This window comes from Engystomops pustulosus, chromosome 9, assembly GCF_040894005.1.
Source record: "Engystomops pustulosus chromosome 9, aEngPut4.maternal, whole genome shotgun sequence".
Classification (NCBI taxonomy): Eukaryota; Metazoa; Chordata; class Amphibia; order Anura; family Leptodactylidae; genus Engystomops; species Engystomops pustulosus.
The window spans coordinates 92,159,359-92,184,294 of NC_092419.1; the positions used below are offsets into that span (position 1 = coordinate 92,159,359).

A 24,936-nucleotide genomic window follows, 5' to 3' on the forward strand; every position below is an offset into this window, starting at 1 on the left:
GACCGTTCTGCTCCATGCATCTCAATGGAGCAGATGGAAATTGCTGAGCGCATACATCTTTAGGACCTGATTATTTAAGTTTACAGGCATGTAGAGAGATAATGTAGGGATAGGGCCAATGCTTTCTAATGGCAGTTTATAAAAATATATTTAGTTTTGGGGGTTAATTTGTCGGACAGGTTCAGACCTGAGGCTTTCTGCTTTCTGCAGTTTCATTACAATGAGGCAGTGGCTCATTGTAATGAATACTGTGTAAAAATGCCATATACTGCAATACAGAAAGTGACTCAAATGCGTCTATTTGCCAATTTTACCACATTTGGAATTTGCTCCAGCTTCCCAGTACACAGCATGGAATAATAAATAACGTCAATGAGAAGTAAAATTTGTAACGCAGAAAATAAGTCCTCAAACACCTCTGTACACAGAAAAATGAAAAAGTTATGGATTTTTGAGAGTGAGAAATGAGAGAAAAACCCTGTGTCCTCTAATTTTGGAAGGATGTTTTGAGTGGAACGATTTTTGAGGGACTTGCTCAGCTTTTAAGTGACTTTGAGAGGCCTATATATTAAATAAATCTATACCCCTCAAAAAATGTTAAACAAATTTAAGGAAGTTGTTAACCCTTTAGGTGTTTTACATGGGTTTAAGTGAAATGCAATTTTAGAAATTGTAATTTTTTGGAAAAATATATTCTCAAAAATGTACACATTCACAATGGATTACGTAATTAATTGCTCTGGAAAGTTTGATACCCAATATTTCTTGATTAGGACAAACTGCTACACGGGTGTCTCAAAGGAAGGGCGGACCATTGCAAATCAGATTATTTTTGGACAAATGCTTTTTACTGGGATGAGATGCACGTTTCAGATACTTTATTTTGGGGCTTCTATAGATTATAGATGAGACTTTATTAACTCTTTCTGTGTGGGGACAACAAATGGTCAACTCTTGTCTTGGATTTGTTTTGTTCACCTTTCACTGTGCAATAAAAATAAAACAAAATAAAAGTCAATATTTTTATGTTGACAAAGCTGGTTCAGGGATTATTATTTGCGAGAAGAGTTGTTTTTTTTTCAGTGGAATCATTTTGGGGTATGTTCCTTTTATTACTTTTTAGAACATTTTTTTGTTAAGGTATTTAATGAAAAAAAAATTTTTGGGAATGTGATTTTGTTTTATTTTTTAACTGTGAAGGTCCAATAATGCTTCAGATATGGATGTGGCAATACCAAATATGTTGGTGTTTTCCTATTTTTTCTATGTAAAAGTGGAGTTTTGGGCACTTTATCTGTATTCTAAATCATGCTTGGACTTGTTCTGTTGTTTGAGACCCACACATCTCCACTTTTATTTACAGGTAGCCAGAGGGCAAGGGCTTCTGCAAAGACCTTTACAATTCTGTTAACCCCTTAAGGACGGAGGTTTTTTCGGCTCATTTCTCGCTCTCCAACTTCAAAAATCCATAACTTTTTCATTTTTCCGTGTACAGACCTGTGTGAGGGCTTATTTTGTGCGTAACAAATTTTACTTTCCCATAATGTTATTTATTTTAACATGCCGTGTACTGCGAAGCTAAAAAAAAATTCCAAATGTGGAAAAATTGAAAAAAAACCGCACGTGCGTCACGTTCTTGTGGGCTCAGTTTTTACGACTTTCACTCTTCGCTCCAAATAACATGCCTACTTTATTCTTTGGTTTGGTGCAATCGCGGTGATACCAAATTTATATAGGTTTTATTGTGTTTTAATACATTTTGAAAAATTAAACGAATGTGTACAAAAAAGAAAAAAAATTTTTTGCCATCTTCTGACGCTAATAACTTTTTCATACTTTGGCGCACGGAAATGTGTGAGGGGTCATTTTTTGCGAAATGAAGCGACGTTTTCATTGCTACCATTTTGAGGTCTGTGCGACATTTTGATCATTTTTTATTTCATTTTTTATGTTATGTAAAAAAGGTGTAAAAGTCGCATTTCGGACATTTGGGCGCCATTTCCCGCCTCGGAGGTCACCGCCGCCTGTAACTGTTTTTATATTTTGATAGATCGGGCATTTTGGGACGCGGCGATACCTAATATGTTTGTGATTTTTACTGTTTATTATGTTTTATATCCGTTCTAGGGAAAGGGGGGTGATTTGAACTTTTAATATTTTATTAATTTTTTTTATTTTTTAAACTTTTTTTTTCTTTTTTTTTTCACTATCTTTTAGTAGTGAAAAGTGAAAAGTAGTGAAAGATCGCTGCTACCATATACTGCAATACTTCTGTATTGCAATATATGGCATTTTTGCAGCACATTCATTACAATGAGCCACTGGCTCATTGTAACGAATCTGCAGCTGCCAGATAGCCTCGTGTCAAAAGAAGACACGAGGCTACCATGGCAACCGATCGCCGCCCCCCGATGACGTTCGGGGCGTGGCGATCGAAAAAAAGATGGCGGCGCCCGCGCGCCGCCGTCTTTTAAATGCCGCCGGCGACTTTGCCAGCGGCAACGGGGGGGTTAATAGCCGCGATCGGTGCTAGCACCGACCGCGGTTATTAGCGGTGGGGGTTTTATGCATTTTGAAAAAACCCCTACCTTTGTATGAAGAGGACTCAGCCCGTGAGCCCTCTTCATACAACCCTTATACCTCTGCGCCGTAGAGCTACGGCGCAGAGCGTTAAGGGGTTAAAGGAAATAAAACATGATAAACCAGGGACATTTACTCATAGATTCAGGCCTCCTTCCTTCTAAAATCAACTCTTAAAATGATGCTAATAAGCCAGAAGGTCTATGGAGGCAATACCAGAGCCCCTCCATGCTCTGGCTGTTTAACTCCCCCTTTCACTGTGTGATATTATAGCAGGGAGAAGGAGGGGGCAGTGCTGAGGGAGCCTCTGAAACCACAGCAAAAGGGGGTTAAAATGACAAAAATTCCATATAGCAAATCAGAGAGAGGGGTAAAATCAAACTAATTAAAGGAAACTAATTAAAGGAAACCTTATAATGGTAGGGGTAAGCTGTAAGTACAGGAGAGGCTTCGGCGCTGCGCGCGACCGTGCGCACGCAACATCTCCGGTATTTCCTATGTAGGCGCACACACGATCGTGCGCACGCAGCGCCGAAGCCTCTCCTGCTCTAAAGTTTAAAAAGTGTTAAAACCGTGATACCGCGGTTTATAACACTAACGAAAGTAAGTACCGGCACCAGCTCACCCTGAGCTGGTGCTCGGTACTTACAGCTTACCCCTGCCATTCTAAGTGGTAGGTTTCCTTTAAATCCATGCAGCAAAGTACTGCAAAACTCATTTGATGGAGGATGCAATATTGCCCCTCTAATCACACCCTTACTTATATTTAGTATGTAACAGACTAGCAAGTATCCAATCATGATATCCGGTAACAATAAAACCGTAATAAGGTACAACATGTGAAGGCGTATATCTAGAAAGATCTCAGCATGACAGTGTGCCAAAGAAAGTCAATACATGGAGGCATACATATAGACACCAATGCGGACACTTCACCAAATAATCACCAAAATTGTCAGTTGGAATCAGGGTTTAGAGCCAAGTAAGTATGGGTGGCATTCCATGCGCTCCGTCACAGCGTCTTCCTCATGAGTGCCATTGGGTCGTGTGGTATCTATATATAAATGCAACCGGGTGCTCCCACCTTTCAGAGGTGGTTAATATTTAATTATATTAGGTATACAATAAAATACATAAAAACACCAAGAGGGGTTGTACAAAATTTTAGACATCAGTAGTACCAAAAATTACAGATATAAAATATGGTAAGTTGTATCAAATTCTGGTCCCAGCATTCTGTCCCAGATAAGAATACACAGCATTTTTTATCTTGAAGGCGCATTTCCTTATCAAAGAGAATATATGCTTAAAAAAAGTAATACATTCAATACAATGAACAATAACAAGACATGAGGTAAGTTATTGTATCAAAATTGTAAGTTAAATATTCTTATTCATTCAAGTGGTAATTATCATTCAAATGAATACGAATTTTGCATTTGTAATTTTGATGATACAATAACTTAGCTTATGTCTTCTTATAGTTCAATGTATGAAATGTATTGTAATTTTATTACTTTATTGTATTGTGTGGTGGCTCTGTGCATGTGGGTCCTCCTACCTATATATTTAGACAGGCTCATTTGGCGATTTTATATGCAAATTATATTGCTATTATACCTTGATATTTTTCTCAACTCTCTTGAATTATATTTTTATCAGTATATTTGGTCTTTGACAAAGAAAATGCTCCTGCAAGATTGTCCTTAACACATGTTGTGCCTGTAAATTCATTTGCAAGATCTACTGTAAGATCAAATGCTGTGTATTCATATCTGGGGCACAATGGTGGGACCTGAACAATGTGCCAATTATGTTGTCTATTATTATAAAATTACAAATTATGTCTATTATAAACAATTATGTTGTCTATCTGTTCTGTAGGGTGAGGGTGAACACAACAAACAAATATTTCTTGATTCATTTTGTACTACTGATGGCTAAAATTTTGTATTACCCTTTTTGTTTTTTTTTATATACCGTATATACTCATGTATAAGCCAAGTTTTCCAGCAAAAAAATTTACTGAAAAACCCCACCTCGGCTTATACCCAAGTCTATAAAAAGATATACTTACATACTCACCTTCCGGCGCCCCCAATTCTCTGTGTGGCTCCCCACGGCTCTTTTTCTTTCTTCTCTCTACTGTATTAGCCATCAGAGACACGGCCTTGCGCTCTGCTGGCCAGGGACTCACTATGATGCGGTGGTGCGCCTCTGCTGGCTGTTACGGCATAGGGAAAAAGAAGAGGAGCCATGGGAACGGGAGCATCGGGAACCGCCAGAAGGTGAATATGCAGTGATGTAAACTTCACACAGTGAATACCAAATCTTTATTACAAAATTCATTTACCAATACATTACAGCAATACAGCTGACTAAAAACACCCCATTAAAAGAAACATCTAAAAACATGTAACAAAAACACGGACAGTGTGTGCAAGAATGGAAAGGCAACTTATGAGTATATGTAATAGGCGCTGGTAGTAATCCTATAGCATCAGATGAAGAAGAGGTATGGCATATCATTATTGTCCCGAAATAAATACCAAAGTCCCAGCCGCATACCTCTAAACCATCAAAGCAAATCAAACATCATGTAAAGCTAACAAATACCCACCAGACGCCATTTTGCTCAAACAAATCACACTGTCCAACAGTCTATATACTATAGAGGACTGGCTGGCTATATATTACAGGGGGCTAGCTATATACTACTGGGGGCTGGCTGGCTATATACTACTGGGGCTGGCTGGCTTTATACTACTGGGGGCTGGCTATATACTACTGGGGGCTGGCTATATACTACAGAGGGCTGGCTGGCTATATACTAGGAGTCTGTGACCAATGCATTTCCCAATCACGGCTTATACTCGGTCTATGTTTTCCGAGGTTTTGGTGGCAAAATTAGGGCCATCGGCTTATACTCGAGTATATACCTTATTGTATACTTAATATAATTAAATATGCTCTGCTCATATAAAGCATATTTGGACTGAAACTGTTCTATACTTTTCCTTTGCTATGGCCTCCGATGTAATAGCTATATTATGTAGATATCTTTATACTTGTTTCTCTCTATATATATACATTGGAATATCTTGCAAAATACATATCGGATCAAATAACCAAAATATGTGTCAAATATTTTACAAAACCCTATTAAATGATACCAAACTCTTAAAATTCGTCAGGAAAAATTATCGAGTCGAATTCCTCAGGAAAAATTATATTGATTTAACCTGGGTCTTTTTCAATTTTGGTGACAGATGGATCTGTAATCGTCAAAAAATCCAAATTTGTGCAAAAAAAGTGAAAAGGGGGCTATTTTGATAAATACACATCAGACCAGAAATCTGAAAATAGAAGGCCACGTATTACAAAAAAACAACAACACATATTACATGAAGTGGGAGGGAGGCCCGGGGGAGAAGCAGCGCCTTAGACCGCCCCCTCATAAATTCACCGACCGCTTACAGCGCAGTCCACCGTTTCTATTGTACAGCGCGGCAGTGTCTGCTAGCATTATCGGATTTTTCCGATAACGCTAACATTGTAAAACTGCAGCATCTGTTGTAGCACTAGGAGCTGCTTACTTTAGTAAACAACTCCTAGTGCCTTTTATATGAATGACAGATCCTCTTTAAGGGGGAAAATTGTGTTACTAAGTACATTATATAATGCCCTTAACTATAAAATATTTTTTTCAATAGAATGGCCATAGAACCTCTAAGTTAATCAAGCTCTCCGATGTGTGAGAGGTCGGGGACTCACATTAAAACAGCACCTGGAAGAGAACAGAAAACGATGTCCTCATCATTGTTCATAGGTTACGCAGAATGTTGTTTCTACATAAAAATTAGAATTCCCCCACTTCACCTCTAGGGGGGAGTGAAATTAAAGGATCATCATTATTATCATTGGATAGATTTTTGAGAAACATTGTTTACATATTTTTTTTATATATCTTATTTTTTTATCTGATCGGTGTATTTCTCAAGATATCTTCATCTGTTAATAAAAATGAATTGAACAGATTGAATCAATGTAATTGTTCCTAGGAAAAAAAATAGGGGTTCCCAGTTAAGATTTTAAAGTTGCCCCCTGCCTAGCCCCAGGTGGTGGTGATAGGGGTCTGGCGTCATTGGATAGATTTTTAAAAAATATTTAAAACATATCATTTTAGTTTGACATATATATTGGGAAATATTCCACCATCCCAAACTTTTTGTTAACTATATATATATATATATATATATATATATATATATATACACTCACCGGCCACTTTATTAGGTACACCATGCTAGTAACGGGTTGGACCCCCTTTTGCCTTCAGAACTGCCTCAATTCTTCGTGGCATAGATACAACAAGGTGCTGGAAGCATTCCTCAGAGATTTTGGTCCATATTGACATGATGGCATCACACAGTTGCCGCAGATTTGTCGGCTGCACATCCATGATGCGAATCTCCCGTTCCACCACATCCCAAAGATACTCTATTGGATTGAGATCTGGTGACTGTGGAGGCCATTTGAGTACAGTGACCTCATTGTCATGTTCAAGAAACCAGCCTGAGATGATTCCAGCTTTATGACATGGCGCATTATCCTGCTGAAAGTACCTTATATACTCGAGTATAAGCCTAGTTTTTCAGCACAAAAAAATGTGCTGAAAGCCCAAACTCGGCTTATACTCGAGTAAAAAGTATATATGTTTTACCAGGTTTTTGTGGTAAAGTTAGGGGCCTCGGCTTATACTTGGGTCGTCTTATACTCGAGTATATACGGTAGCCATCAGATGTTACAGGGTACATTGTGGTCATAAAGGGATGGACATGGTCAGCAACAATACTCAGGTAGGCTGTGGCGTTGCAACGATGCTCAATTGGTACCAAGGGGCCCAAAGAGTGCCAAGTGATTGGCTGATTAGAAATTAAGTGTTAACGAGCAGTTGGACAGGTGTACCTAATAAAGTGGCCGGTGAGTGTATATATATATATATACACACATATACATATATATACACCAAATGGACCTTTGCATGTGGTCTCTTGATTTCACTACTCATTATGGATATCTTTTTTAGGCTGAAGTGCTACCCAACAAAGAGACCAATAAATCACCTTTCTGTTGGTATATATAGATATTCTTCTGTATAAAAGTGCAAGTTTAATCCTCTGTTGACTAAATGTATGTGGCCAGTGCATCTGACACGGTGGGAGGACCTGGTTTCACTCATATATAGTCGCCACATGCACTTCACATGCTAATTCAGTGAAGTGTCTGCTTCTGTTCCTATATAATGTATGTCTATTTGTATGGACTTTATTCGGCACAGTGTCATGCAGAGATCTTCCTAGATATACACATTTAACATGTTATAGATGATAAATCATCACAATATATATAAAAAATGGAACGGTATGAAGATGGTATGGATTTTCCATAGCAATACTTAGAGCATTGCTTCGGAAATACTTAAAGATGTATTGATAGGGTAGATTAGTAAAATGCTTCTAATCACATTTCCAAGTTATTTCAGCTTTACTTTTAAGATTTCCTTTTTTTTAATGAAGAAATTAAATGACTTCATTGTAATGTAGAAGCCTTAGAAATGTGTGAATTCGCAACTTTAAAATTCATGTGTCCTTTTAATTATACATCTGCGTCTCTTTGTACTACTTTGGAAAATGACTGAATCGGTTTAACTCCTCTATAGTACAGAGTACAATGACTTCATGCAAGGCTCATAAATATGACTTTAAAGAATAATTTAAAAGCTTGTTGATGAAATTGAAAGGATCATATTTTATTTTTCTATAAAGCAATTCAAGACAAAAACAACTTTCCATTTTAAGTATTTGGTTGCAACAAAAGAAGCACAAGATCTCGCAAACCAAGCCACATTTTTCTGAACCTCCTGAAATCGTTTCGTGTGCAAACTGAGATCTGAAAAGATGAATGTGGATCATATTATTGGATTGTAAAAGAATTTTGAACATAGATGATGTAGAATCTTTCTCCTCTCTTTTTTGATAAATGTTTTGATAAATGTGCACTATTATCATTTTTTGGGGGGGGGGCATTAATTTATTCTTTAGTAGTTTAGTTTTGCAAATGGGGTCCCTCTTTGGGGTTTCTACTGTTCTTGTATCTCATGAGCTCTGCTTTTTTTTCTACAAAAAATTCAAGCAAAATCTCCAAAAGTGAAGCTCATTCCCTTTGCTGGTCCGCCAGGTGAACCTACAGAAGTTTATGACCATATATTGGGTATTCATATTTTTAGGAGAAATTGTGTAGTAAACTACGGTGTACACTGGGGCAGATTTACTTACCCAGTCCTGTCGCGATCCCCGCTGTGCGTTGTCCGGCGAGGATTCGGGTCTGCCGCGATTCACTAAGATCGTGCGCCCGATATCCTGCATGTGTCACTTCCCCGCTGAGGTCCACCGGAGATCACCTTCTTCTTCCTGGTGCATGTAAGTGCTTGATCCTGTGACACAATTTCATTTTTAAATTCCGCGGTTTGTCCGAATCAGTCGGTTGTCCAACGGCATGCCCCCCGATTTGCGTTGCATGCAAGCCAGCGCCGATGTGCCACAATCCGATTGCGTGCACCAAAAACCCGGGGCAATTTGGCGCAAAAAGGAAACATTCTGGAAACCCGACAGAATTGCGGTCCGCGGACCCTTAGTAAATGTGCCCCACTGTCTGCATTATTTCCGAGTGGGAATTAATTATCCCAATGTTAAAAAATAACACTTTTTAAGAAGCTGTGAAAAATTCCATCGTGGGATTTTTTTTTTATAAATCGTTATTTAATTCTTTCCACATTTTATACAACTATTCAAATACAAATTTAGAAAAGAGTACGTTATTCTTTACAAAAAATGTACACACAGTCCACAAAAGTCTCTTCTTCATTAATAGAAGTCTCCGCCCCACCCACAATAATATACCCTTACAGCTTTTATTCATTTTACAACATTTGCAAAGTAAAATTTGCTATCTTTTACCATTAAGCCATAAACAAACCCCTTCCTCTTTCCAACCCCCGCCCTCTCCCCCAAAAAAAAATCCATTGTGGGATTTAGTTTCCAGAATTAGTTTTCTTCTTGGGGCTTTTGGTACCGCCGAGGTTCTCCAAATGCATCATAGCTTCTGAAAAATTATACAGCCAAATTAGCGATTGTAAACAATAAAATATCGGTTTCCCTTCACTGCTCCACTGTGTGCCCATATACCAGTTTACATCCAGATGTTGGATACCATATTTGCTTACTAGAAATTGCCTAAAAAGTTTTGTTTCTTTTAGCCCTTTTATAGAAATTCACATTTTTTTAATTCTGCTGCTAACTGCTGCAAACAGTAAATTTTGGAAATTATGCAATTTATTCATATTCTTGCCACATTTTTAATGATGAAATATGTGATATATTTCAAAATCACCTGGATATGTTAAAAGCATTCTTAAATTTTAACACCTTATGACAGATTCTAAAAATAGAGCTGAATCAAAATAGAGAAATTTGGATTTGATTGCAAATGGGTAAAGCTTCTCCATTTTTTGCTCAATTACACAACTTATGGAGGTGTCCAGTCTCTCCAGACGTTCAGATGTTCCATTTTCTCAGTACATTGCTGAAGCATTAAATAAAGACACTGGAAAGTAAAATTAGTCCTACATAAAAGATGCCTTTCTGTGGCTGCAAAATGAAGAGGACTTTGTGACTGTTGGGTGTGAAAAAAATAAATACAAAAAGTTTCTTGATTCTTAAACAGGTTGTTCTTTTTCAGCAAACAATTGCTATTGTTTATGTAATGAAAAGTTTCCAATATACACTGTAGATCAAAATTAAAGAACAACATTTTATTTCCTTAATCTCAAAGCCATTTCTTAGCCAACAAATCATTGGTTTCTGGATCTCTGCTTTCTGTCATACTGTAGGAAGCTTCATTTTTTTTCTTCCCATGTAATGAGATACATGGTCATGTGTAGTGATGAGTGGATCCATTAAAATTCGGGTTCAGTCAAGATTGACCAGATTCCCAGCCAGGACTGATTGTTAGTGTTTCCTTTGGGGGATTTGAACCAAACCCAGTACCCCAAAGTTCAGTACACAATAAAACTTTGCGGTTTAGGTCTGCTCGACACTAGTCATGCCATGTGATACAGGTGCACGGTTTATTATGACACACAGCTTTGATTTCTCTCTCTGATAACAAACCTGTGTGACATCACATGATCATGAATAATTTTTTTTACAAGTTTGTCAGCAAACCAAGATCTAGAAAACCGTGAGCAATAGGAACAAAATATCTTGGGAAAATTAAATAATAATAATATTTTTTATTTATATAGAACCATCGAATTCCAACTTTTCATTATACAAACAATATCAATTATTTGCTGAAAGTGAACAGTCCCTTTAAGGGATAATCAAGCATATATTGGCAGCATTTACTTTAGTGTTCCTAAGCCTCCAAATATTTTTCATTATATGAATTGTAGAGTGGACATTTCTATTGTTGCCATCAAAAATAGCCAGAATGGTAAAAACAAAGTTCTTTAAAAATAGGGTTAGAAATGAAAAATGTATTTTTGAACAAAGTTTTTTTTTTTAATTATTACATAAACTGCATTCTTTAAACCAGTGAAGGGAGTTTTTTCCCACTCTAATTGAATTAAAGATGACAGCGTGTTTTCATGTTGATTAACATAGTCAATATTGTTACTGTTCTGCCTAGATCTGAACAAAAGAGGTCGCTCATCTTCTATTAGACGGGAATATTTTCCAACATAACTTATTTGCGACAATACAATTCTTGTTGAAAAGAAAACTGTAATAACTGCCCTCTTGTAACACACATGGGGTGATAAACACTTCCTCGAGTTCCATCAACATACAGGTAATTGTGATTCTTCCACAAAGGGCCCACTTCTCCACCTGCTCCCAGCTCCCCCTCATTCACAGCCCATCTTCTACAACATGTTGCCTGTGAAAACAAAGGCAAGTCAGCCTAAGAAACTATTGTATCCTTAAATCGCAAGCCTTATTTGTTTGGTCTTTTCTTTATTCTAGCAAAATGCTCATCACAATATGTTCTGTGTCTTCCTTCTGTCACAGTTTCTGTGTTTCAACAAATTAATAGAATGACCCAGACAAACCTTAAGACGGAAAAAAAATAGAAAAATCTTGAGCTTGCTGGAGGCTATAGATATTTACGGTTCATCAGAAAGTAAATATGAAAGGCAGTTCCATGAAGGAATTCCGATTTTTTGTACATTTTTCTTTATTGTGCTAAAGTGTTTTCATTTTTTGATAGTTTTTGGTGCTTCTACTGTAACAGAAAGTATATAATTAAAATGATAAAAAATTTACATGTAGTAGGTTAAAAAAAATAGCTTATGAAGCATGATGTTGTTACCATTAACTACTGCACATACTCAAGCCAAAGCATCATATTTTACCCCAAAATACTGGGAAAATGTATTGACTTGAGTATAAGCCTAGGGTGGGAAATGCATTGGTCACAGCCTCCCTCAGTAGTGTAATGTATAAAGGGAATTCCTAATGTGCATTCGAAAAATTTGATTTAGAGTTTAATAAAACATTTTTAAAATATGCAGGTGGTGGTACAATTAGAAATTCACAGATAAACAAAGTTTCCTCTGGAGGAAATACAACCTCTCAAATACAACCCCCCGCCCAAGCCTCATTCAAAAATTACACCCTTTGGTTTGACACTCTTTGCCCGCCCCTGGTAGGATCCTATTGTTCCTTCCCTTGGATTGGGCAACTGAAACTCTCCAAACTAAGGACAGATCCTAATGTCTGAACAGTAAGTCATAGGGAGGAAGTACTGGTGCCATCAGATCCAGCTGGACCTCCATCAAATTTGGAGACCAAACATGGCTCCGCTCCCATGTTTCCACTAGGAATTCTGTGTATCTCCACTCCCCAAATTCCTTGTACAGATTTAGACCCAGACAGGTGGTGTTTCCATTCTAGAGATCTTGGAAGCTAGAATATTCCAGAATCTCTTATGAAGTTATGACTTCAGTTCATCTGAGTGGTACCGCTTTGAAGTAAGGATGTTTTTCCCCAAAAAACAGCTAGGGTGCTAATAGGTGTGGACTTTTCCAGTTGGAGCTTTTTGAAGCCAGACCATGTTATATGAGGCTATAATTCCCAGATCAGACATGACATAATGTAAATCTGACCGGTATTCCAATATAGCTGTACAGTGTATGTGTCTTGGACTAAAACGGTTTAATAGTGGCACGTAGTAGGACAAAGACTAAATATTTTTATATATAGCTAGAGCTCTGCATTGTGTGATGCCATCAGACACATAATTTTTGCTTTGTCAATACCTGTACAGTTTATTATATTAATGTTGCACAGCAATGAAAACCCAGCTAGAAAGAGCAGCCACCTCTGAAAAGAAAATTTCTGAGAAAGATACTAACAAAAAATCTACAAATGGGGTAGATGTTTTTTTAATTTGTAGATATAATATTCTATTCTATTCTGCCATACAGAGGAGTATGTCTGTGCTGTATGCACAGTGCATTTACATATTTACATCTGTATGCCTGCTACACAATGGCCTCTTGTTCATTTTTTTTTTTTTTATTCCAGGTTGACACAAAATGTTATAATAGGATAATGTGGTAGAGTGAAAAGGTTGCTTACATTAGCATAGACTATAAAATACCGAAGGTGCAATTATAACTTGTAGCTTTATGTAGAGATATTTCAGGCTATTAGGAAAATACATGATTGCTTTGATGAATACATTTTCACTTTATAGCTCAGAAAAGCTAAAGGGTAACACTTAAAGTGGGCTTGTGTGTTCTGGATATAGCCGTGAAGGGCACTTTCTTAGGATTGATGTAAACAGGAGGAGGGAAAGTGTTGTAACTAGATATTTGGTATTGCCTTATAAGCAGGGGTGTAGTTTAACCAGAATGTCACCCCCTGACCATCCAGTCCTTTCTTCCAAAAATCTACTATTCCCATGATTGCAGGGATTCCAGTGATTTGACCCATTCCAATCAAAATGTGATTGATGCGAAAAGCTTTGAGTTGGCAAAATGGCAGTAGGCTGTCGCAAGCTTGTGCCAGGGCCCATAATTTGTACTCACCAGAGACTGACACTCGGAATAAACCAGTTTGTGATACCACGGCATCCAGTACAGGATTATTCCCCAAGAGAAATGAGCCACTAAGTGCACAGGATTTTGTGGTAAACCAATCTCTACTACTAGATAGTTTATTCAGATTCAGGCCTCATGCACATGACCTACTAAAACGGGCCACAAACGGTAATGTTTGTGGCCCCTTTTTGCCCAGGTGAAGATGGGGGGGGAGGGGTGAGCACTGCTCGGTCACAATGTGGTGAGACACAGTGGCCAAACTGCACCGTGACTGTGATAAAAGTATATGGTGGGCGTGAGCTAGCCGCTATTTCTGAGAGTGTGTCAAAAGTCCAACACCTACGGCCATGTGATGACTGCAGGAGCTATGCTGCCACACCAACAGTGATATCACCAGGAGTGAACCTAAACTATCTGCTGCCTGAGGAAAGCTATAGAACGTTACCCCCTCTGCCCCATTTAGTAGTAATAAATCAGGTTATTTTTTTAGTATCTGGGTTCTTCATGCAGTGTCTAAAAGCCATCTGGTTGACATCTGGTGTGAAGAGACTATTTTAACCTCTTAGTACCATGTGGAGCTGCTAATGCTGTATGAAGAAGGCTCACGGAGTGAACCCTCATCATACGGGCGTAGGTTTTGCTACTCAAAGAGGGTGTTAACTCTTTGATTGCAGCAGCATCTAAATGACGTTGCGTCTGTGCCGCCATCTTGTTTGCAATCAACACTCCACTGCGATCAGTTGCCATGACAGCCTCGGGTCTTTGTGAGACCCAATGCTGTATGGTTTCTGCAGATTCGTTATGATGTGCCAATGGCACATTGTAGTGAATTGTGTAAAATTGCCATATACTGCAATACAGTAGTATTGCACTATATGGTGGGAACAATCAGATGATCTAGGGTTAAAGTACCCTAGAGGGTCTAAAAAATAGTAAAAAAATTTTTTAAAAAAAAGCTAAATTAAAACAAAAAATCAAGTAACCCCCCTTTACCAAAATAAACAGTAAAAATCACAAACAAGTTAGGTTTCACTGCATCACAAAATGGCTGCTCTATCAAAATATAAAAATGGTTATTCCCGGCAGGGAACCCCAAAACGGAAAATAGCGCCCAATAATAAAAATTTTATAAAAAGGTTGCACAGTCCTCAAAATAGTTTTTATACATATTGTTTTAATTTTTGAAAAATATGTCCATATTGTTCCACCTATGGTTCTATTGATCAATTTGTGTTTACAGTCTAACCATTTTATACTTGTAAAGTACTACCCATTGTGCCACCTACTTGGCACTGGGCTACTCACAAGGCATTGGAGTGCATTTTCGTCAGGTTTCCCGACGATTTCCGATTTGTGCCACATTTAACAAGGGATTTTGGCGCACGCCAGCGGATTTTGGGACATCGGTGCCGGCTTGCACACGACACAAATCAGGGGGGCGGGCCATCGGACAACCCAACAGATTTGGTTAACGCGCAGGATTTAACATTTTGAATTGTGTCGTAAGACACGCACTTACAAGCTCCGGGAAGAAGAAATTCAACTCCGGCGGACCTTGGCGGGGAAGCGACGGATGCAGGAATTCGGGGGCACAAGCTACGTGAATCGCGCTGGAATTCATCTTCGCCGGACCATCCGAATCGGGGATTGCGACAGGACCTGGTAAGTAAATTTGCCCCATTGAATACAGATGGAGAGATGCCCATTGTAAAGTACAAGGGGTAGGCATAGAATGGTCAGGAATAAGTCAAGTTCAATGCTTTTGGAGTCATGGATCTAGCCAAAAGTCTAAATGGGCAGAACAGATTTGTGATGCGTAGTTATAACTAGTCATAACAAGAGAGCAACTGGTTGAAGGCGAGATCAAGGAATACATTCAGAAAACGTCAATAAAAAGTTAAGTCGAAACAGGGTGTCAGTCAGCAACTTATACACATTTGCAAAACACTAGTGAGCTAGGAACCTAATGAACAGGTAGCCTCTAGTGGAAGGTACTTCATTTATCCAGGGGTCAAGAGTGATTAGCCAGGGGCAGGATGATCGGTGCACACATTGGTGCCTTGGGAATCAACAAGAGCAGGGGCATTGGAAAAACGGAAAGACACGGCCAAAACACACAGGGGCAGATTTACTTACCCATTCCTGTAAGTAAATCCTGTCCCAGTCCTGTCGCGATACCGTGGTGCGTTGTCAGACTAGGATTTGGGGCCGGCAAGATTCACATAGCTTGTGCGCCCGAGTTCCTGCATCCGTCGCTTCTGCGCCGAAGTCCGCCGGAGTTCACCAGCTTCTTCCTGGTGCATGTGAGTGCGTGTCTTGCATTGTTAAATCCTGCGCATTGTCCAAATCCGTCAGGTTGTCCGACAGTCCACCCCCCGATTTCTATCACGTGCAAGCCGGCGCCAATGCGCCAAAATCCGGGAGCAATTCGGCGCAAAACGGAAATCGGCGAAAATGTGTCTGACAGACCCTTAGTAAATGAGCCCCACAGTATAGCATGGCAGAAGGGGACAGGGCCAATATACATTACATTATGTTACATTAGGTCTTTTCTAGAGATGAGCGAGCACTAAAATGCTCGGGTGCTCGTTATTCGAGACGAACTTTTCCAGATGCTCGAGTGCTCGTCTCGAATAACGAGCCCCATTGAAGTCAATGGGAGACCCGAGCATTTTTTTAATAAAACTGAACAGTAAAAGAACAGTGCAAAAAAAAAAATTCCAGATGTTTGCAGATGTTTTACTTGTTAGAACACATTGAAATAACACTATTCTTCACTTTGCAGGTGTTCGCGCATGTCTCCCGCTAAGTTAGGAGATGTGCACGAACATCTGGAATGTGAAGAATAGTGTTATTTCACAAGTGTTCTGCACTTAAATGGTCCTGTATTCACTGTTTTTAATGTTTTAATTCTATTCTTCACATTGCAGGTGTGCGCGCGTGTCTCCCGATAGGTTCGGAGATACGCGCGCACAGCTGCAAAGTGAAGAATAGAATTAAAACATTAAAAACAGTGAATACAGGACCATTTAAGTGCAGAACACATTGATATAACAGTATTCTTCACTTTGCAGATGTGCGGGCGTATCTCCGAACCTATCGGGAGACACGCGCGCACACCTGCAATCTGAAGAATAGAATTAAAACATTAAAAACAGTGAATACAGGACCATTTAAGTGCAGAACACATTGAAATAACACTATTCTTCACATTCCAGATGTTCGTGCACATCTCCTAACTTAGCGGGAGACACGCGCGAACACCTGGAAAGTGAAGAATAGTGTTATTTCAATGTGTTCTTACAAGTAAAACATCTGCAAACATGTGTAATATTTTTTTTTTTACAATAAAAATACTTTTACTCAATTTATTTTATTAATTTACTGCTCGATCTCGAGCCGGCGAGATACTCGTCCAAGTAACGAGCCGGTCCGAGTATGCTAATACTCGACCGAGCAGTATACTCGGACGAGTATACTCGCTCATCTCTAGTCTTTTCCCAACAAACTAACTATACACTCACCGGCCACTTTATTAGGTACACCATGCTAGTAACGGGTTGGACCCCCTTTTGCCTTCAGAACTGCCTCAATTCTTCGTGGCATAGATTCAACAAGGTGCTGGAAGCATTCCTCAGAGATTTTGGTCCATATTGACATGATGGCATCACACATTTGCCGCAGATTTGTCGGCTGCATGCTGCGAATCTCCCGTTCCACCACATCCCAAAGATGCTCTATTGGATTGAGATCTGGTGACTGTGGAGGCCATTTGAGTACAGTGAACTCATTGTCATGTTCAAGAAACCAGTGTGAGATGATTCCAGCTTTATGACATGGCACATTATCCTGCTGAAAGTAGCCATCAGATGTTGGGTACATTGTGGTCATAAAGGGATGGACATGGTCAGCAACAATACTCAGGTAGGCTGTGGCGTTGCAACGATGCTCAATTGGTACCAAGGGGCCCAAAGAGTGCCAAGAAAATATTCCCCACACCATGACACCACCACCACCAGCCTGAACCGTTGATACAAGGCAGGATGGATCCATGCTTTCATGTTGTTGACGCCAAATTCTGACCCTACAATCCGAATGTCACAGCAGAAATCGAGACTCATCAGACCAGGCAACGTTTTTCCAATCTTCTACTGTCCAATTTCGATGAGCCTGTGCAAATTGTAGCCTCTGTTTCCTGTTCTTAGCTGAAAGGAGTGGCACCCGGTGTGGTCTTCTGCTGCTGTAGCCCATCTGCCTCAAAGTTCGATGTACTGTGCGTTCAGAGATGCTCTTCTGCCTACCTTGGTTGTAACGGGTGGCGATTTGAGTCACTGTTGCCTTTCTATCAGCTCGAACCAGTCTGCCCATTCTCCTCTGACCTGTGGCATCAACAAGGCATTTTCGCCCACAGAACTGCCGCTCACTGGATGTTTTTTCTTTTTCGGACCATTCTCTGTAAACCCTAGAGATGGTTGTGCGTGAAAATCCCAGTAGATCAGCAGTTTCTGAAATACTCAGAGCAGCCCTTCTGGCACCAACAACCATGCCATGTTCAAAGGCACTCAAATCACCTTTGTTCCCCATACTGATGCTCGGTTTGAACTGCAGGAGATTGTCTTGACCATGCCTACATGCCTAAATGCACTGAGTTGCATGTGATTGGCTGATTAGAAATTAAGTGTTAACGAGCAGTTGGACAAGTGTACCTAATAAAGTGTATAATTATATTGGTTTGCTCAAAAAACTATTATAAAATTCACAACCTTGGGAAAGCTGGGTGCAGACTTGCTTCCATACATAAAATAGCTGCCTGAACTGTCCAGACAGGACTAAACAACCTGAACTGGATGACTCATAAACAGCAATTGGGGGATGGTGCAGCGTTTGATTACTTCTACTTGTCAGGAACAACACAGTAATGACGTATTCTCAGGAGGACAAGTCTGGAGCAGTTCATAATTAGGGTAAGAGGAGAAGCGCTGAGGCATCCACAGGAGCGACAGAGCCTCATTATCAGAATTTTATAATTTGTTTTTTCAGCAAAACCACTCGGTTAAGGGATTAAGCAAAATATATTTCTGCATCAATGTAGCTACAGCCTTCTAAAGGTATTTTTGGTTCATAATTAATAAAAACAAATGGTAGATTTTCTTAAATCTTCCTTAAAAAAAATAAAATAATTTCTATCATTAGGTCTTTCTTTATGGTGAGGAACTGTGTATGTTCTTCCAAGAGAATAACTCAAATGTTCAAGCTCAAGTTAGGTCAAATCTGGAGAACTTACATCTAGAGTTAACATAGCTGTATAAATACCATGATTCTTCCTCCACAAGACTTACCGTTAGGTTAATAATACATCCTGAGCACTTTGAATAGATTCACACAGTCTTCAGGTTTATAGGTGACATTTTAAATAATATTTCTGCGATACATAAATGTACATTTTGTGTTTGTTGCTATGGCAGATGAATGGAACCTATGCACAACATCCATTTATCCAACCTGCTATTTCTTTATTACTTTCTACAAAGCTGAAAATATTTGTGGAATTTAAATCAATGGAGACTTGGCGTGAATATTTCGATACTCATCCGAGGCTCAGTGGAAATGGTCAGTAACAAAGTGCTGCATTTGGTCTAATCTTTAGATGTAAGTTGAAACCTTGAAATTCACAGAACTGAGATTCCAGAGAAAATAACAAACCTTTGTTGAGGGGAAAGTCATTCTGTACAAAAGCACATACTGTAAACCAGATCATATTTGCATGTAATGAGTATACATTTAACAAATCCTATTATATCACTATGCATATGCAATTCCACGGATTGTGATGTTTAAAGGGATTCTAGAACAATTTGTAATAATCAATATTCTGTCTTCAGGGACAATGGGGGACATTTATCAGGGTCGGCTCAGCATTTTTCTGGAGTACAAGCCATTAAATATTTGCAATGCCTTGCTATCCAATAGGCTTTTTGATTATTATCCATTTAATGCCACCTCCAATCCAAGTGGGAGTGACAGGGTGGCGGTCGGTGGTGGAGTAGACTGGTGTAAGTGGACCAGTGACGGTTCAAGCCTGAATTGTACACCAACACAGGGAGGAGGGCTTGGTGTCGTCATACGATATGATAAATCTCCCCAAAATCTGTATCTTTGAACAAATGAGCTTTTTGGTGTGTTGGGCATAGGGCTTTGTCTGATGGTGCATATGTTTTCTTTGTTCCCTGCTGCCCATCGCTTCTCAGCTCAACCCCATTACACAATGATTGACATCTACCATAGAAATAAGATGTAGAAGAAGAACAGGGGTGCACTAGCAGGCTCTCCCCTGAGTGCATAATGTACTAGCAAAACACTAGTATCTTACTATTGTAGTAAAATATTACATGGCTCTACAGACCCACAATATTAAGAGACTTCACAAAATTTAATAAAGGAGGGGTATGCTTTCTGTTAATGAATTCCCAAACCCTCCCCTTGGACGTTATTATATGATAATTATATTTCTGTATTGTATAGTACTGTAGACTGTGATATTTCAGACATATGTATAGCATTGAAAGGTCATTTGGTACAGACAGTCCTTGAGTTACGTACAAAATAGTTTTTTTAGGTTTGTACTTAATTGAAATATTGTACAAATTGAATAGTTATGGAAGTCGGTATATTTTATAATTGTAACTCCAGGCCAATTGGATTTTTTTTAAAAATGTGCAGCCATGATAACAAGGATTATCAAATACATTAAATTACAGACACCTTACAGCTGATCATTGCAACCTTGGGCTAAAGTAAAGCATCCAGAGAGCTTCACCAGAGGTCACAGTGGGCAGAGAGGTCTGTCTTTAAGTCAGGTGTCCTTAAAGGGGTATTCCAACAAAGACAAGATTCTTAATTACTCTCAGATAACAAAATAACACTTCTCTAGTTCACTGTTATCAACAGAAATACAACATTTCATGGATATAATTCTGAGATATAGCAGTGCTGAGAGTGTCATTGTGTGTTATATCCATTTTATGGATCCTATCATCTCTCATCTCGGATCTGTCTCATCTCTCTTTTTGTATGTGTCAGATACTAGTGAATGTGCAGTAGTGGATAAACCCTGTACCCTTAAAACCTAAGCAACAGAGGAATCATTAAGTTTTTGCTTAAAGAGTCCCGCCCACACTCTGAAATTTTACACTGACCATCACTGAGTAATGGGGGGTAAAATAGCAATAAAAATTTGTAAAATTGTAAAGTTTGGGGTTAAAATTATCTTTATTGTGTAAACATCACTAGGGGATTAACCCCTTATCACCGACACTAATTTTTAGGTCAATGACCAGACTCGATTTTTCAAATCTGACATGTCTCACGATAATTGGTTATAACTTCGGAACGCTTTAACATATCCGAGTGATTTTGAGAATGTTTTCTCGTGACACATTGTACTTCATGTTAGTTATAAAATTTAAGTGATAAGTTTTGCGTTTCGTTCTGAAAAAAAGTGAAAATTTGGCAAAAGTTTGTAAAAATTCTTCATTTTCCAAGTTTGAAATGTTCTGGTTTCCAGACAAGATGTAAAACTACCCAAAAAGTTTGATAATTAACATTTACAGAATATCTGCTTTATATTGGGATGATGTTTTATGCTTACGGTCATTTTTCTAGGATGTTAAGAGGTGCAGAACTTTAGGTGCGATTTTTCTTACTTTCATGAAAATTGCCAAAACTCACATTTTGAGGGACAACTCAGCTTTCAGGTGACTTTGAGAGGCCTAAATAATAGTAAAACCCCATAAATTACCCCACTATAGAAAGTTCACCCCTCAACATATGTAAAACAACTTCTATTAAGTCTATTAACCCTTTAAGTGTTTCACATGGGTTAAAAAATATGGACCTGCGATTTAGAAACTATAGAATTTTTTGGGAAAATACATTCATTTAGGCCAAACTGACAGTTTCAGAATAAATTAAATGATGAAACGCACTGCAACGCTTGATGCCCAATTCCTCCCGAGTTTACTGATACCCCATATGTGGTGGTAAACTGCTGTACGGGCGCACGGCCGAGTATAGAATGAATGGAGGCGCCATTCACAGCAGCTTTGTATTGTCACATTGTACGACCTATAAATTTTTATTTTTTTTGGTAATGCAAACATATGAGGTTTATTATGTACGGGATGAGATACAATGTATAGATAATTCATTTTGGGAGTCTAAAGCTTATTCATGAGATTTTATTAACTATTTCAAGGGGGACACAAACAAAATCATCAATTTTTATTTGGGATTGTTAGCATTTTTTCCCCCGCTCACCATAACGTAAAAATAATATTTTATCTTTATTCTCTGGTTCACTACGATTGCGGTGTTACCTCATTTATATAGTTTTTCTTATTTTTGCTCAATTTTCCTGAGCAAAACCAATATTGGAGAAAATCGCATTGTTTTTACTATTGACAACTTTTCAAGGCCATAACTTCTGTATTTTTCTGTTGTCAGATCTGGTTGAGGGCTTATTTTTTGTGAAAACTGTTTTTCTTTTCAGTCGTATCATATTAGGGAACGTAACTTTTTTTTGATCACTTTTTAGAAAATTTTTTGTGATGGTGTTTGATGAAAAATTGTATATTATGGGAAGTTTTTAGAGTTTATTTTTTTTTACGTAGTTCACCGAGCGTGTTCAATATTGATTTAGATTTATTGTACAGATTAATACCGACGCGGTGATACCAAATATGTACGTGTTTTTGTGTTTTATTTACTTTATTTGCATTTTATGTGTTACTGGGGAGATTATGGGACTTTTATTTTATTTATTTATTTAATTATATTATAAAAAGATTAAATTTTTTTTTTTAACTTTTTTACATTTCTACTTCTTGGCTTGAATAAGCGATCACCCGATCGCTTATTCAAGCGTTTACACTGCAATACACTTGTATTGCAGTGTATAGTGTAAGTAACTGCGCATGCCGCGCATGCTTAGTTACATACAGCCGGGTCCTGCCAGGAAGGCAGGGGAGAGAAGCCTGCATCCTCGGGTCACTCGTCGGGACCCGGGGCAGCGGCAGGAGGGATCGTATCCCCCGGTAAGCACTCCGGGGGGGTCCGATCCACGGGGGACACACTTGCACGCCGCGGTCATGCTTGCACGCCGCTCGGTGTCCCGAAATCTTCTTCTGACACGCCGCCGTAGAAAGGCGTACGCGTCAGAAGAAGTACCCTTAATGACCGCCGTCAACAGCCGATACGGCGGTCATGAAGGGGTTAAAATTTGAGAACCTTCTTTCATGGGCAAACCCTTTAAGTAGGGGACCGCCGATGTATTTGTTTTGTGCATTGTTTTTTGAGTTGATGAAATATTATATAGTGACACTACCAATAAGTAAATTTGCTTTGTTGAGGAAATTAAACCTACTGAATATACTCAAGTATAAGCCAAGTTTTTCAGCACAATTATTGTGCTGAAAAAGCACCACTTGACTCGTACTTGGTTATGTAAAACCAGGTGGTCGTCTTGATCCCTGGCCGCTGTCAGCACTTGCTCCGTGCATGCTAGCAGTGCACAGACTGACGTCGGCAAGCGGCTGACATCGTAGTCTGTGCAAAGCCAGCGAGCGTGGACCTGTCACTGCCGGGGGGACTGGATCAAGTAGTGGACCTGTCCTGGGCAGGGGACTGGCTGGCTATTTATACAGGTGCTGGCTATCTATTACTCGGGCCGGCTTTATAGAGGAAACTGGCTATATACTGGGGACTGGCTGGATATACACTGGGGACTGGTTGGCTATATACTGAGGGCAGGAGGTGGCTATATACTGGGGTGGGCTGGCTATATACTATTGTATTTACTCAAGTATATATTTATTGTTTTTCTTATTGTATTTTTTCAGGCTGCTGATTTAATACGAACAATGAATATTAAAACAACTGTCAACCATGGACCTGAAAGAAAACCAGTGCTCAAGGGAATGTTAAGGACTGTTGAGAATGACTTCATTTAAGATATGGAACAGATGACATCATTTTTCTACTGGACCCTCTTTGTTAAGCCAGACATTTGCAAAAATGTTGCTGTCAAACCGAGCACCTAAATCTCACTTGTTGGCATTTTATAATCTATTCATATTTCATTGGTGTCCAATTGGTGAAATTCAAGACATATAGGAGAAGATTTATCAATCAGTCTGAAAGTCAGAATATTTCCAGTTGCCCATGGCAACCAATCACAGCTCAGCTTTCATTTTACCAGTGCTCATGAATATTTTAAAGGGGAGCTGTGATTGGTTTCCATGGGCAACTAGAAATATTCTGACTTTCAGACTGCTTGATAAATTTGCCCCATAATCTGTTATCTCTTGCTGGAGTAAATGATTTACCTCTTGGATTAGAAAATCTACATTGTAGAATTGAATCTTTACTTTCTTGAGAGACTCATCCATATTTTATTTTATTAATGAGAAAATAATCTTATGGCATTCATCTGTTGGCACCCAGAGCTACATGCTGGAATATGGAAGGGAATCTTAGTGCCACCATAGGGAAAATAAAGTATTACTCAATTATTCTGGTGTTACCATTACTGTGTCTCTAAGGACTGTTGTGCATTCTCAATTCTGTAAAACCCATGAGGTAACATGTCCCCCAAGGCTATCAATATTCCTTGCATCCTATCAACACTGTGACTTTTGGATGAGGTCCTCAGTGAGAGAACTTTAAATTATATGCACAAAATTACCCTATATGTTAAAGGAACACTTATATGTCAAAGCTGATTCATTGAATTTTATCTTGTGCAGAGCCGGAGGGGAAGACCATTACTCCAGGTTCTAGTAATGTTTTAGGAATACAATGAACCTGAGTCCTGCTCCTCCCTTCAGGCCCTGCACCATGTATTATTCCATGACTTAGAATTAAAGGGGTTATCCGGGTGTAAATATTTACTTAGGGCTGGGCTGGGCTATTTAAAAATAATAAGTTGTACTTACCTCGTTTGGCACTGCTGATGTCCTGTGCCGTGGTCCGTCTCATCTTGTGCCGGTTTGTTTACAAGGGTGCACGGGAGCTCCCTGCCGGCCGGAAGCTCCAATCCGACACCATCTCCCAGCACCCTACAATGCTGAGAGATGGGGACGGATGGGAGGAGCCGGCCACATCGCTTTCCAGAAGCTCCCTGTGCACAAACA

The 24,936-nt window shown here is 39.0% G+C and overlaps 1 protein-coding gene across 1 annotated transcript in view; it reads left to right on the forward strand.

Annotated features, from left to right (window-relative positions):
• The window catches only part of ADGRD2 (adhesion G protein-coupled receptor D2), a 139,472-nt gene extending 115,562 nt beyond the window's left edge, over positions 1–23,910 (forward strand). The window contains exon 27 of the mRNA XM_072123703.1: positions 23,644–23,910. Within this exon, the coding sequence (XP_071979804.1) occupies positions 23,644–23,651 (8 nt within the window). The 3' untranslated portion in view covers positions 23,652–23,910. The remainder of the gene's footprint in view (positions 1–23,643) is intronic.
• Positions 23,911–24,936: the final 1,026 nt, after the last annotated feature.